Genomic DNA, 17070 nt, shown 5'->3' with positions numbered 1-17070 from the left:
TGTAGACAAATTGAATATTGAAATGATCATATCATTGGCTCTATGGAACAAAACTACATGAAAATATGTAGGCATATTGAAGATTATAATACTATTCTATGGTTAAATTTTTATGAAAATTCGTTAAAAACTATATGTTCAAACCAATAATATAAATGCCCAAATTTTCCTCCATTTGTATAAAAAGTTAGAAAAGCATTTCATCCAGGCATGAAAATTATTAAACTTTTAAAAAGTAATTGAAAATTTTATATCTATATCATTAATTGCTAGATGAAAAATAAGGTTTTTAAATTGCAACAAAATGTACATTACATAACATAAATTCAAGGTAATTTTTTGATTCAATTTAAATTAAATTTTTATACCTTACTTTGTAAAATTTATAAAAGTGAACTTTGAAGATAAATAAATTTATAATTGAATCTTGTACCTTTATTTTTATAGCCTATAGTAAAAACATTTTGTTTAACAATTTTCAAGCCTTGGATGAAATGCTTTTCTAACTTGTATCTTATCTTTTTAAGATTATATCTTAAAATTCTCCTTCTCTCTAGTTCAGTTTATATCTGTCCTCACACCACAACCCATTTTTGCAACCCCTTCTTTGTAATACAGGTCCGTATAACTGGTTACAGTCAATAGTAGTCCTCCTCAGCGAAAGTCTTTGTGGTTTTTATTCTATTATTATTATCATTATTATTATTATTATTATTATTATTAGTAGTAGTAGTAGTAGTAGTAGTAGTAGTAGTAGTAGTAGTAGTAGTAGTAGTAGTAGTAGTAGTATTTAAAACATTTTATGTACTTCTCTTTCGCACGATGACTAATAGAGTGTCCTGGCAAGCAGTTTTGCTGATTCAGTTGTCTCCTTCGTAGCCTTCCCAGGCCACTATATATATGTATAGAGAGAGGGAGAGAGAGAGAAAGACAGACAGACAGATAGAGATAGATAGATAAATTGATAGATTGATACACCACGTTTTTGACAATTTCATGATTTCTAAATCTCAACAGCTACTATTGAGCATAATTTAAAAAACGAAATCTCGTTCAAAAGTGTAGTGAGTTATGTGACATTTGCCCCAAAGTTCGCACATTAAGGGGATCACTCATCATCCAGAGCCTATTTTGTGGTATTTTTTACAATCATAATCAATTTTTTTTCTTAGTTTTGCATATGAATTACAAAATATCTGATATTTTCCCAACGCCTCTGGCCTTGAAAAGGAGAGACCAAAACTTTCTGCTATGGTGTAAAATCATCTGAAATAATACCAATTGATTCCAAATCTTTCTCATATGCTATATCTCCCCTCTTTCGTTTTCAAACATAAAGTAAATTTCATAGTGTATAAAGAATATTTGATACTGGAGATATTCATAATCGTACCCTATTTCCAAAAGAGAGGAGATATAACATATGAGAAATGTTTGGAATCAAGTCTCCCATTGCTGTTATTACAGATCAATAGCAGCAAGTTTAACCTTCCTGTCCATTAAGGCCAGAGGTTTATATATATATATATATATATATATATATATATATATATATATATATATATATATATATATATACATATATACATACATATATATATATACATACATATATATATACATACACATATGTACATATGTATATATACATACACATATGTACATATGTATATATATATATATATATATATATATGTATGTATGTATGTATCAGCAGAGGAAAAAATAACTTTTCAAACTCCCATTTTAAAGAAAAACTTTTTACGAAAACATGATGGTTCAAGTCATCCCAGTTAATTAAGAGATGAGAAAACTAGTAATTTGGTGTGTGTTGATGAATACGGATTATTAAATTGAATGTAGATAATCCAGTAAAACAATTAACTCGATAAAACGAAAGAATGCTGGAGGATCAGTACTATATGTAATCCAGAATTATTTGTGTGTGTGTGTGTTTGTTTGTGTGTGTTTGTGTCTGACTGTGTGTGTGTGTTTGTGTGTGTGTTTGTGTGTGTGTTTGTGTGTTTGTGTGTTTGTGTGTTTGTGTTTGTGTGTGTGTTCGTGTGTGTGTGTGTGTGACTGTGTGTGTGTGTGTTGCAAAATCCAACTGCTTCATGCCTTCAATTTTAACCCAGTCAGAAACTAACAGAAAAAATTACTTTTGAAATCTTAGAGATTAATAAATCTTTTTTTCTATTCATTTCAATTGATATTAAGTAAACCAGGTCTCAAGCGTGATCAGACGTTAAAAATGTACACACATAAGTTGAATATGATGTGTGTGTTTAAATAAATGAATTTGTAACAGAATACAACTAAGAGTTGTTAACTTTATTTTAAAAACACTGATGTTTGTTTTGATTAACATCTGCTCCCTATCTTAGTTGAGCATATTGGGAAGTGATATACCAACTGGCATTAGCGTATTAAGCAATGATCTTTGTGTAAACAAATCGAGCTAAGGGGTTTGGATGATGTCAAAACTTTGTTAATTCATTACCTGAAGAAACTGAATAGCATAACGGTTAGAAGTCTCGACTCGCGTTTGAGCGGTTTAGTTTCGATCTTGGCTTAAAGTAGTTGTCTAGCCGCACTAATGAGTTTTGATACAACAAAACAGTACTGTAGGTTGATGACTATATATATATATATATATAGAGAGAGAGAGAGAGAGAGAGAGAGAGAGAGAGAGAGAGAGAGAGTCATCAACATACAGTACTGTTTCGCTGTATCACAGCTCATCAATGCGGCTAGACAGGAAACCACCTCAAGCCAGGATCGAAACCCGACCACATGTGTAATTAAATATGTAAAATATGTAAATAAATATGGAAAAATATATAATAAAATATGAAACATATATAATTAAATACAAAAAAATATATGATTAAATATGGAAAAAATATTATTAACTATAAAACATATATAATTAAATATGACAAAATATATAATTAAATATGACAAAATATATAATTAAATATGACAAAATATATAATTAAATATAGAAATATTTATTATTTTATTTGCAACATATATAATTAAATATGGAAAATATATAATTTTGTAGGGGAAAACATATAATAAAATATAAAACATATATAATTAAATATGAAAAAATATATAATTAAATATTAAAAATGTATAATTAAATATAAAAATATTAATCAAATATAAAAAATATATATAATTAAAGAAAAAATATATAAATTGATATGGAAAAATATATAATTACGTATTATTTACTTGTTTTAAAAATTCCTCCAGAGTATAAAAACCTAATTTAGGAAATAAAAAAAGCGGCATATTTCATTTTTTTTTAATTCATTAATTTTTCTCCGAGGGAGGTGAAATATTAATAACTAATATCTAAACTAGTAAAAATGGAAAGTTTCTTTTTCTTAACAAAGACAGCAGAAGAGAACATTTGTAAGGAAATGTTTTCACAATAAATGGGATGATGTCGGCTCTGTCGTTATCGACTTAGCGTGCAGAGTTCGATTCAGTTCGTTCTACAGAAACACGTCTATCGAATCCACACTTAACCTTGTGTCTAAGCTCCTACAGAGGAAGTAAATAAACGAAACTCTACAACAGATAGGACGACTCATCGGCCAGAGTATAAATGTCGCAATAGACCAAATCTTTATAAGAAAAATCAAAAAATGCACTTCATATTACGGTGACGGGGTGGACAATGAAATTACTTTGCTTTGTTCGTATCCTTTCAAGGACGTTTACATTTTGGTTTGATGAAAATATTTCTGAAAAACAAATTGGGTTAGAACTTCACTTAGATTTTGAGTCCGTGTCGTTTACCACTTAGACACTGTCACCTTTATGAGATAATTCTATGCTATAGTAATCTAGAAATAGGACTCGACGATGTTCGGGATTAAATTGTAATCAAAATCGGTGGAGAATCGCCATTTTTTAATCTAATCGATTGACTACCTGTTCTTGTTAGAGACCCCCTTACGGTTTGTCGGCAGAAAGCTACACACAGTTTCCTGAAGTGACTTAGTATACACTACAGTGTAGTCTACATTGCGCTGTAGAGAATCTACTGTTAATTGTATAAAATATCCTGTAAATAATGGCCTCACTTACAGTTTAAAATGCAAAAGCCAAGTATTATGGTTCAATTGTGATCTAAACAAAAATATCTATTTGAAGTCTGTCTTATCAAACAACCAACTCTTGATTTTATGAAATTATTTCTACATAATCACTTGAATCAAAGTTAAACGTACAAAAGTCAAGTATCATAATTCAGTTGTGCTTTTAAAAGAAACATTCACTTCGAACACGCCCCTGTCTTATAAAAGAATATACGGTTGATTTTATAGGCTGAGTCTTTCTGCTTGTGCGGTGATAAAACTTTTCAAATACACTTGTGATATTAGGGTGTATAGCAGTGTAAACATTAGGAAACATCGGACTTTTTTCATAAATAGGATTTTTCGATTATCGATTTTCGATTATCGATTTTCGATTATCGATTTTCGATGATTATCAGACGCATTTCTGTATAAAACCTTGCATCCCGATACAGAACACTCCCAGACACATCAAGTACCTTCATGTGAAATTTCCAATAAATCAGCCCACCTGTTTCCGAGTCTATAGAAAACAAACTCACACCCACACACTCACGCACACACACACGCACACACAGACACACAGACACACACACACACATACACACACATACACACACACACATACAAAGTTTCTTTACTATAACCGTAGAAATTGAGATATCAAACAGATAAGAGAAGACAAGATATGTTTTTCAAAACAAATTCCCGACTCAATAGCATTGTAGATTAGTCATAGATAAACGTGTGACTCACCTTGAGACCGCCACTGTGAGTGCGAGGTATCGAAGTTCGATTTGCTTACTCCTGTTAATGCGGCCGGGTGAGTGTACCCTGGAAGAAGAAGAAAAAATGGGACATTAGCAAAAGCAAGGTGTTAATGATCTAATGAACGAAACAAAAAACGAAATAAAGAAGAATATAATGTAGAAATCGAAAAAGTCACGCCGAACACATTCTGTGACTGTTTTTATCACATTTCACTCAAAAAAAAAAAAAGCACAGGGCTGCATAGTCGTGAAGGGTTGCTATTTAGAACCAAATTTGCAGGGATATTATTTATTGGGCAATAACTTGCAGCGATACTATGTAGGGAGTTCAGCAGCGAGATGTCTGTTTACATTACCCTTGAATTTCTGTATGTCAGTACAGTCAGGGAAAAAGGGGCCCGGGAGGGAATTCCAGAGAGACGCAGTCCGAGGAAAAAAGCTATTCGAGTAGAAGGCTTTACGGTATCTATGGATCTTTACAGTGCAGGGGGGGATTTGACGTTTGTCGGGTTTGTCTAGGATAATGTCGTCGAGAGGTTACTAGTACTCGGAGTTCGTTAGAGCATTTGCTATTAAAATACTTATAAAACAGGCACAAGGATGTCACCTTTCGACGATGGGACAATGGTTGTGTTTAGTTAATATTTCAAGACCGCTTAGGTTGGTGACTCTTTTTTTCACCCTATCTGGAGACTAGTGGCAGATGCACAAGCCCAGATGTTGCAACAATAATTCATGCAGTAGGCAAACCGTGAATTGTAGAGATAAATATATATAAACTAGCATTTCAGCCCGGCGTTGCCCGGGTGTTTGGAGGTGTATATTGAACTAAAAAAAAGAGCGGTCAATTTTTTTTAATTTTGACCCCTATTATGACCCCTTAACATTTATTGTTTTGGGATGAAATCGAGTTATTAAGTTAGACCCATGTCCAAGGAATCTATATCTAAAATTTCAAGTGTTTAGACTCAAAATTGTCGGAGGAGTTGGGTAGAGTTCTCAAAGGTCAAATCGTTGAACTTTCACCCCATAACAGGCAACTGTCTAGTCGAAAACCGATCACAAAGATTTTCCCAAATCTCAGTACCCTTTATATGAAATTTCGAGTAGGTAGACTAAAAATTGACAGTGTTATTGCGTAGCGAAATGTACACACACAGACACACACACAGACAGACACTTTCACTTTTCTAGATATATCGATATGTGCATATATATATACATATGTAGTATAAACGCACATAGATACACGCACATATCATATACATGCATGTGTGTATACATTTGTATTTTTACATACATATATATATATATATATATATATATATATATATATATATGATTTACCTCTTTTTCAAAGTGTTTTTTAACATGTTTTATTAACTACTTGTTCTTACCGTTTGGGCTATCGACGACTGCATACAAAGGCGTGTAAAATGAAACAACTTCAACGTATAAATTTATATTTGAGAGTGTGTTAAAGTAATATGTTTAGTTGACTTACAACTGGCAAGTTCAAATTTTTTTTTAATTTTGACACCTTAGCTATTTTTATCAGATACAAAACAAACCGCATTTGTTTCACAGGTTCAAATCTCCTATATGTCAAGTTTTAAGACTGCAGGCCATAAATTTAGAGAGGACGTTGGTGGAAACTCTTCCGCATGCACACATCACTTTGTGTGTGTGTATATATATATATATATATATATATATATATATATATATATATATATATATATATATATATATATATATATATATATATGATAGACTCTTCCTTCGATTTCGACGTATGAGGTTCCGCCACAACAACTAAGTTTTTCGGAAATCCATATAGATGATTTGTTTATAGTGGTGAAGGCTTTGTGTAGAACCAACCACACTTTTTATTATAACTACTTTATGCAAATGGCTACCACAATACAAAGCATACAGTACAATGCAGGTTTTTACATCAGAGTTACATTATCCTACATGCATGTCTTAACGAAGACTGGGGGTGTATCTCTCCCAGTGAAATAATGCGCCCTCTGATACCAACCTGGGCATTTCTACGTATCAGCGTATATATGATATATATATATATGATATATATATATATATCATATATATATATATATATATATATATATATATACATATAAACTACTTCATTTACTCACATAAAATTAATATACGAAAGTCCTGTAAGTGCATGTTCATTGGCTGATAGAAAGGGCGCGGTGGATACTAGAAAGCTGATTGGCTAACTAAAATCTAAATGTAAGGTGCGTATATAAAAACGACAGACAACTACAAAATTTGCGCATAAGCCTGAAGAATCCTAGAGTGGGTTAAACGCGGAATATTCAGTATAGCTTAACCACCATATATATTTTATAAATTACTAATTATATATATATATTTATATATATATATACATATATATATATGTGTGTGTTTTACAACTTTTTCATCTTTAATGCTACACAATTATCCACAAGGTAGAAAATATGCATAAATAGATTAGAGTCCAATCATTAAATGAAACCAATCATTCAATAATAAACCATAAAAATTAATAATTTATTAATGAAAGTTCATTTGTTAAAGGAATATGCAAATTAGTTAAGTGTTATGAAGTTTCCTGAATATCCGTGAATGAATACATTAAGAATTTTGGTTTAATAATTTTTAAATGGAAAATATAAGCTTTTAACATCAATATGCAACGCAAACTCAATTTTATATATGTATAGGTACCTATAGATATCTCTATGTACGTTAGTATATACATATATATGAACCCATACATATATGTATATATGTACATGCACACGCACACACACACTCACACAAATATATATATATATATATATATATATATATATATATATATATATATATATATATATATATATATCGATCCCTTTCACTTGTTCGTTTAGGAATATTGTTCCTTCTTTCGATCATAATCCAGTTTTGACAATTCTGTTTTCCCCAGATCGATAGACCTCTATCTTTTCTTTTCAATCTTATTTCATCTTTTCTGTAACCGAATTGGCTGTTGGTTAGAAAAAAGGATTAAAGAAATCTTTGAAATGAAACTGTTCAATGTCGATCTATGTCCACCCGTGCCCCCCCCCTCCATTAAATATTGATCGCTAAAAACGAGAAAATAAAGAGAAAAAAACGTAACGAAGATAGTATCGTTTGTAGGCATAACTATATAAGCGAATATAATAAGCGTAATACAGTTTGGCTCAGGGCACTTCAGAAGAAAAAAAATTGAAAAAAGCAAATTGCATTCAATGCATAACTTTTTTTTTGTAAGATGATTATTTCATGTATTTTGAAAACCGAACTAATTTTTACGCAAATTGAATATTAGTCATACACCAATATGCGGCTAAACAGAGTGAACATCGAACTCTCGTTTTGTCATCCCAACCCACGCCCATAAATGAAAATGGTGCTGACGAACTCTCTTGTAGTCGGAACACGAAAAAGGATCTGAGGTTTCTTCTGACGCCATTTTGTAAGCAGCACCGCGACACGTGAATATATATGCATGCACACACGGAACTTGATAAAAGTTCGATACACGTTATGATGCATACAAATAGTTTAACTGTAATTTATCGAGTCGGTGCAAAAGTTTTTCATGATTAGCTTAAAAATAAAACTTTGAAATAAAAACTGTGTTTTTGAATATCTTTATTCATAAAAAAAACTTCGCCGCTATAACTTGATTCTACTGTCAACGAGGTTCTAAATGTGTGGCTTGAGAGAATTCTTTAAGTTTTGATGTGAAATATGAATCGAACTTATGTTCTTGGTTATCTATCTAACCCTTATCCCTGAGTGGCTTCCGGGCCTTGATAAGTGGTGATCACTGTGTAAAAAAAAAAATGTTCAATCTCCTCTTGTGATTTTAACGTCTAAATGATTTCATAACCCGTGAAATAAATGATAATCCGAAAGAACTATATCAGGGGAATATGCAGAAAAGGCAATATTTCCCAACCAAATTCTAACTGGAGATCGTCGGTGAGTATTACTGTGGGAGAATGAGAATTATCGTGATGCTAGTTGACTTCCTGTCTTTTGACTAAAACATGGAAAGAATATTGTAGAAAATAAGAACGATACTTAAATAAGCAGATACGTTTGTTATACATTAATTATGGTGATATTGATGATGCCTCTGTTCAGTTTCAGAAGACAACTAATACCGCCTGGAGGGGGCAGCTGCGCTTGTAATTGTGTGCCAGACGTTGCGCAATCCTCAACCACACCTCTCCTGAATCGGCACTACTTGGGTCCGGACGACTGGAAACAATGCCGAGCAAAGCGGAGAGCACATACAGCACCTGGAAGTCGCAAATTGTCACCCATCTGATACTGGCCAGTCTCATGATTGCTTAACTTCGGTGATCTGACAGGAACCGGTGTGTCAAACGTGATAATGCCGTAGTTATGGTGATACGCTTAAGTAATAACAATATGCATATAATAAATTACGATGGATTCAAATGCGTCCCATACAAAACGAAAACACATCCATCTGATATGTTGCATATTCATAAGACCAATTTACTAAATGCCATGAACCGTCATTAGGTCAGCAAGTGTTGCTTCATAAATTCCTAAAAGCTATAGATTACCATTTCTCTTCCATGTATTTATTTCAGTCTTCAGAAAGATATCGACAAAAGTTTAAAGGAACAAAATTTACAATGGTATTTCATTTCTATGTTAATACAGTGGTTTAAGTACTTTATGTCTGTGTATGTTTTTCTCGCCACAACGTGACTCTTACATTATTTTATGAATAGAATGGCCTTAAATATACGAGTCATGGAATCGTTAACAAAACTGACAATCATTCATTACAGACTTAAAGTTCTGCCTATTCATGACTTGCTCACCAAGTTTTACTTATGAAACCCCAACATTCATTGTTTCATCACCATTTAAATATAATTACATCTGGATAGGATGTGCAAAATTCATAATTTGACATCTCATGCTGTTGCTCTGATTTTGGTTGTAATGTCCCTCGTCAGTTCAGTAATCGTTTGCGAATCTTTTGATTGATACCTTTGAGATGACTCAACAGATAAAAGTCTCAAAGCAAAGATCAAATGCTGAGACAATAAGAAAAATGTTTCCAAGTCCATAAAATAGCACACAAATTCACTTAAGTGATTCGCAACTAAATTTGAATAAAGTTTATTTGTACGAAATATTTTTGACCGAAAATATACTACACTTTGATCCGAGTCCGTATATTATTAAACACTTTCATACATGCTGTTATTCCACAGCAACAACTAGGAAAATTATCCTAAATTATTCATAATATTTGTATTCTTTGGATTAATATTCTCATCTTCAGTGTCATTTTCATATTTCGATCGATGTAAGCTCCAACATTCTTCAGGCGTATCTTGTCGAACTCGGAAATCTTTCTGTAGAACTCGGGAACCTACATGAAATTTCAAACTGAAACCTTTTATTTAATTCACGGGAATAGCATGCACTCGTTCCGTCAGCCAAGATTGAAAAGAATTCCTAAGTAATTCGCAATTGTATTGTCGGTGGCCGGTACTGAGAATTGAACCTTCAACCTTCATAAGAATGTAAATTTTACAACAAAAATTTACTAAGTACTCTAACCACTGCGCCTCGGGTCCTTGCGAGTCGACAAGATACACCTGAAGAAGGTCAGGGTTTACATTGAAACGTTCGAAAATTGACACTCAATATGAGACCAGTTATTCAAAAGACCCAAATAATACTAAGAATGATCCTCATCTAAAACATTTATAGGCGTAATATTCTAAACTAGCGGGGGTACCCGGCGTTGCCCGAGTGTTTGTTTCCGGGACGGGAGGGGTTAAAAAATGTTATGGTAGGTAAGTAGGAAGGATCAAACCCGGAGTCATGAGTAAAAGTAGGAAAATAAAGTGTGAAAAAAAACAAAAAAAAAACATCTGCAACGTTAACAGTTCGGCCACCAAGAAAAGTCCATTCCAGTTGTTTAGGAAAAAAAAAATACGACTACGGTAGGTCGGCGCGAACGTGAAAATATAATGTGAATTGTCCAGCACGCTAACCACTACGCCACAGAGCACTGCAGCTTAGTTTAGTGATTTTAAATAACTTCACATGAAAGAACTACGAAGCCAAACCGGTGTTCTCTTCTCAACTGTTCCTTGTGAACGATCCTCAAACGGTGTTAAGTGGTGGCAGGGGGAGGAGGAATTTATTAGAGAGAAAATATTTTACCACTTCCATTGATCTTAACCGATTTTGGTCGTGACTTCTCAGCAGAAAAAGTATAGAAATCTAAGATTATCGAGGAATTTGAGAAATAATAAGCCTATAACACACCTCAGATATTGTTCTGCCGTTTGTGCATATTATATCTGCATGAAATATCTTGATTTTTAATCCTATTAATGTCAAAATCAGACGGGAAAAAAATGAGTTCATTTTATTTATATAGATAGAAGATAGATAGAATAGAGAAGATTGTCATGAATGGTTTATTTGAGCAATCGTATTGGCTTTTGTAGGAGCTGAGGGCATCGAGAAATTTGTTTTGTTTCCATTATTAGGCGTTAAAGGCCGTTTTGGAAGCAGCTGAACTTGAAGGTACCTGGTTCGAGAGCAGATTAGATCAGATACGTAAAATTTATATAAAACACATCACGTATGGAAGATTTCATAATTATATGGGTAGAATTTCTGTAGTCCACAGCCTATACTATGGAACAATCATATTGAAATTAACGCCTGCCAGTATCCTATACCTCTATAAGGCAACCATTCGCCCATGTATGGAGTACTGTTGTCACATCTGGGCTGGTGCATCTGCTGCTTGTCTCTCGCTCCTGGACAGGGTTCAAAAAAGAGTCGCCAACCTGATAGGTCCTGAACTGTCATCTAGGCTTCAACCTCTGTCCCATCGACGAGATGTTGCATCCCTCTGCCTGTTCTACAAATACTTTAATGGTGAATTCTCTGACGAACTGCAAACACTTGTACCTCCCCGACGTAACTACCCCCGACAAACCCGACAAGCTACTAAGTCTCATCCCTTTACAGTAGAGATCCCTAGGTGCAAGAAAGCTTTTTACTCCAATAGTTTCTTCCCCAGAACTGCGGGTCTTTGGAACTCACTTCCGGGATTCTGCTTTCCCAACTGCAATGATATGCAGAAGTTTAAGTGTAATGTTAACAAACATCTTTCTACTCTTCTCCCCTCATAATGACCCCGCTAATTAATTCCCTAATAGTAGCCCCCTGCTTCAAAGTGGCACTGTGCCTTGTTTGGGGTGAAAATTGAAAAAAAAAAAAACAAAAACAAAAACAAAGCAATAACGTTATGTTCAAAGAGAAATGTTTGGAAAATTTTACTTTAAAAAAATAATTGAACGTAGTGAAATAAGACGAACTCAAAAACTAGTGCATAACTAAAAGAAGGGCCGAACCTCTAATTATTATTCGTAATTCTCTTCTCGCGTGCTAGCACAAAGTGCGAAGCCAGTTCCCCTTCCTTGAATTCTTCTCTTAATCAGTTCCCCTTCCTTGAATTCTTCTCTATTAATCGTCTCATTAATTTCGCACCTGTTGCTCTTAACGTGATATGATTGACATGCTTTAGAAGAAAAAACTCTTAATTGTTTAAACAAATAAAAAAAAAAAGTTTCCCGGACAATGCCGGGTAAGAACATCTTCTTAATTATAAGCAAATTTTGTTTTTTGCATTTTGTAATTTCCAGTAACTGCATATTAACTTGTAAAAATAAACTGTAATGAAGTACGTTATTATAATACAAATGACACTCGACAATAACAACAACGTTAAATTTGTTTCTGAATTTTTGACATGAAGATTGATTATTTGTATTATTTCAATTCTTTCGGCTACTCTTCTTATTTTCAGTGTTTTTTTCACAATGTTTCAGTCAATATACCCTCCGACCTTCTTCAAGTGTATCTTATCGAACTTAGGAGTCTGCACCTAAAGTCAAACGGAACCGTTTATTTAATCCAATGGCGTAACATGCCCTCGTTCTGTAAAGTGACATTCTTCTGGAGGTTGAAAGTTTGATCTTCAGTGCGTGCGAATTACTTAGGACAACTACCCAATCATGGCTGACGATACAAGAGCATGTTACTATTATGAATTAAATAAATGATCCCGTTCAAAATACCGGGCAGATTCCCGAGAACAGCAGAAAGATTGCCGAGTTCGACAAAAACCTTCATGAGTTCGACAAAATTCACCTGAAGAAGTCCGGAGGTTACATCAACCGAAACGTTGTGAAAATAACACTCTAGATAAATACAGTAGTCCAAACGATCCAAATCATACGAACTTCAAACTTGTTTTTCAGAATCAAATTTGGCAGTGTCAGACTAAATGCTATTTATGTCCAACTTTAAAGATCGCACAAAATAGGGTTAGCTGTATTTAGTCAAATTGATTATCCCATGATCGCGAAATTAATGTTATTTATAAAAGAACTATTTGCACTGGACCATGTGACCTTACCTTGTGGGACTGCCGAGCTTTGTGACGACCACGGTCCTTTCCCGAAGGAAGAGTCTGCAAAGACACAAAAACAACGTGTTAAAAATGGTCGTAAATGCGTTCACATTGCTTACGGCAGCCACCGTCAATCTCGCTGAGGACATCGCCATTGTGCAGGGCCATTGTCTTCAGTCCCGGACTTCACTAAACACCGGGAGTAAACACGGACTGGTCACAGAGATAGCCAGACCTACCTTCACCCACCCCCTAACCGAGCACTCGCTTCTCGTATACACATATTCCCGACATATTCGAATATACAGCCACGGATACACAACACGTGCTGCTGGTTTACAATCGCTTCTTCAACCCATCAATGTTTTCATAGCATATAAAAACACACACACGCCTCTTGGTGTAAGTTTAAAAAACAAAACAAAAAAGGTATAAGTTTTAAAGGAAGGGATAACATGTATAAAAGCATAATCGTTTAACAACATCTGTGCAAAATAATTACGAATATATTTAAATCGTTATTTTAGTACGTAATCGATTATTATTAATAATATCAAATAATAATAATAATAATAAATAAATAAATAAATAAATTGCTTTTTTGTCCTATTTTTTAATCGTAAATATAAATAAAACAAATCCTCCCTTCATAAATGCAATATGAAATTTTGTACTTGAAAAAAATTATAATAATAATCTAATATTTATTTTTTTTCGTCTGTTTGTACGTCCTCTCTCTCTCTCTCTCTCTCTCTCTCTCTCTCTCTCTCTCTCTCTCTCTCTCTCTCTCTCTATCTATCTATCTATCTCACACACACACACACACACACATACAAATATATATAATATGTGTGTATGCGGTACACACACACACACACACACACACACACACACACACATATATATATATATAATATGTGTGTGTGCGGTATATTTACGATCATCTATTTATCAGTTCAACTTTTTCTCGAGAAACTACTAAGCCGTTATCCGTTCGATGTACAGTTAGTGATAATTGGAGATAAATATTAAATAATAGAAATTAGTCACCACAATAGAGCATATACTTTAAATTTTTTATCGGAAACTACGAGGCCTGTCTGGTTGAAATTGTGTATGTATCTTTGTAATTATAAAGAGCAGCGAGCAAACTAGTATTGGTAGCGTTCAGCATTAATAGGATCAATAAGGATTAGCATTAATTGCAAAACCATCAATTTTGCACGAAGCTTTCATTCTAAATCAATGGTTTATAAATTCTTCTCGTTTTTAACGCACGGTAGGGTTTTTTTATAAATGAATTCATACAGGGAGATTTACGATTTGTTTCTCACCCTCCTTTTTTCAGAAGCTGCTAAAAACCCTGCAATTTCACTTATTTTCGTGTGACGGGACATATATATATATATATATATATATATATATATATATAGGGTGACCCACAAAAAACGGGCCCCAACTCTAATTAGGCTCCGTTTCTTAGTGTTTTATCCAAACGAAATTTAACACAGTGTATTCTTTGTCCCAGCTCACACTGGGGTCGTTGTGTACTCACGGTCGTTGATTCTGCCATGTCCTGTAAAATAAGGGCAATTGGTGAATAAATAATGGAGAAATCACGTTTTTTTTTTGGTCAACCTGTATATATATATATATATATATATATATATATATATATATATATATATATATATAAGTTATAAAATATATATGGCGATTAAGCTACACTGAATATTCTGCGTTTCATCCACTCTAGGACTTATGCGCATGAGCCTGAAGAGTCCTAGAGTGGATGAAACGCGGAATATTCAGTGTAGCTTAATCGCCATATATATTTTATAACTTACTAACTCGCTCTACCTACGTATTGAGAATTTTTGAAGTAAATACTTAAAGTTTACGCATAAATTAATACTTTCGTATATTAAATTTATGTGAGTAAATGAAGTAGTTATATACATATATATATATATATGTGTGTGTGTGTGCGTGTGTGTGTGTGTGTCCCGTCACATATATACAGGGTGGTCTCTTGAAAAGCGGGAAATTTGTGAAAAAAACGATTTATTTTTACAAAAAGTAATTTTGGCAAAGTTTTCCAAAGAAAAATGTTATATTATACTCATAGATACTCAAAATGTCGTCCATGCACTTAACTGCAGCGTCTTAAACTAGAAAATCAGCACAAGAACCAATCAAACCATTGCAATCACTCATTTTATTCATGATTTAAACTGACCTTCAAATTTCCTGCTTTTCTAGCAACCACCCTGTATATATATATATATATATATATATATATATATATATATATAGTTTTTAAATATTTTTATCTGCAATAATTTTACAACAGCGAATTATGAATATTTTTTATATTTCTAAAAAGATTTGATTCAATTAATGGTTAGATAATGAAACCATACCGTAATAATCACATTTTATTTCAGATTTTGTTAAAATTATATTAAAAATAGAAAACCCATTCAAATTTTTAAAAATTGAAACTAAAATTAAAACACAATTGAGATGCAATATTTTTTTATATTTTTCAAATGAATGCCGCTATAATAAAAATGCGCTTGTATAAAAATTGCAAAGAAATTATGTAAAAAAAATTAAATGAATCATAGATCCTATGTATGGAAGACATATGCATACCAATGATGTTAGTACATATGTGAAGTAGGTGATTCTACAACGTTTGCTTTGAAGTAAGGAAGCCTTTCAGAGTCTCTAAATACGATCATATATATATATATATATATATATATATATATATATATATATGTATATATATATATATATATATATATATATATATATATATATAGTGCATTTCAACGTAATTTCACAAATAATCTGTAAGATGGATAAGATCTTAGAATTTTGAATATACATCTTCGTCATTTAGTTATACATGCTCTGTAGTTAGATAAAACTTCATGAATTCAAAGACTGGTATGAATAAAAATTAAAATATAATAAAACAAACATATTCCACCATTGATATATATATATATATATATATATATATATATATATATATATATATATATATATATACATATATATATATATATATATATATATATATATATATAACACAACGCGGATTAAGAAAATCTTAATATTTCTTATTTAAGTATTCTGTCGAGCAATAAAAATCCTTGTAAAGTATAAAAGTATAATTTACAGTCTTAAATTGCGTTCTGTAATATATATATAAATATATATGTACATATACATATATATGTATGTAATGTTATATTATAATTAACAGTGTATAAAATTATATGTATATATATACATATATATATATATATATATATATATATATAAATAATTTCGCCTATTTTATATGTAATTTACCTTGTAAAAATATATTTTTTATATTCATTAGTAACTTCATAGTTATATATATGTATATGCATATGCATATGTATATGCATATGTATATGTATATATATATATATATATATATACATGTACATATATATATATATTAAGAGACAAAAATGAATATGAACAAACAGACACGCATTCATATATATATATATATATATATATATATATACATATATATTAAACGCTTTTTTCCTTCTCATGTATAAACATTTAATGTCTTTCAATTTTTCTGTTAGTTGAGGTAAAATGCCTA

General features: G+C 32.2%; 1 protein-coding gene across 4 annotated transcripts in view; it reads right to left on the bottom strand.

Annotated features, from left to right (window-relative positions):
- LOC145283682 (uncharacterized) overlaps positions 1-17070 on the bottom strand; it is a 374028-nt gene that overhangs the window by 97634 nt on the left and 259324 nt on the right. For 2 of the 4 annotated variants that reach the window (XM_080132735.1, XM_080132806.1), the window contains exons 4-5: positions 13419-13472; positions 4854-4931 (exon numbers count right to left, since the gene is read on the bottom strand). In XM_080132735.1, the coding sequence (XP_079988861.1) occupies positions 4854-4931; positions 13419-13472 (132 nt within the window). The remainder of the gene's footprint in view (positions 1-4853; positions 4932-13418; positions 13473-17070) is intronic. The other 2 variants (XM_080132938.1, XM_080132864.1) reach the window with 1 other exon arrangement.

Source organism: Euprymna scolopes, chromosome 1 (assembly GCF_053919585.1).
Source record: "Euprymna scolopes isolate OS-2025 chromosome 1, ASM5391958v1, whole genome shotgun sequence".
Lineage (NCBI taxonomy): Eukaryota > Metazoa > Mollusca > Cephalopoda > Sepiida > Sepiolidae > Euprymna > Euprymna scolopes.
Note: the sequence above shows the minus strand (reverse complement) of the source record. Positions and strands in the feature narration are given on the sequence as shown.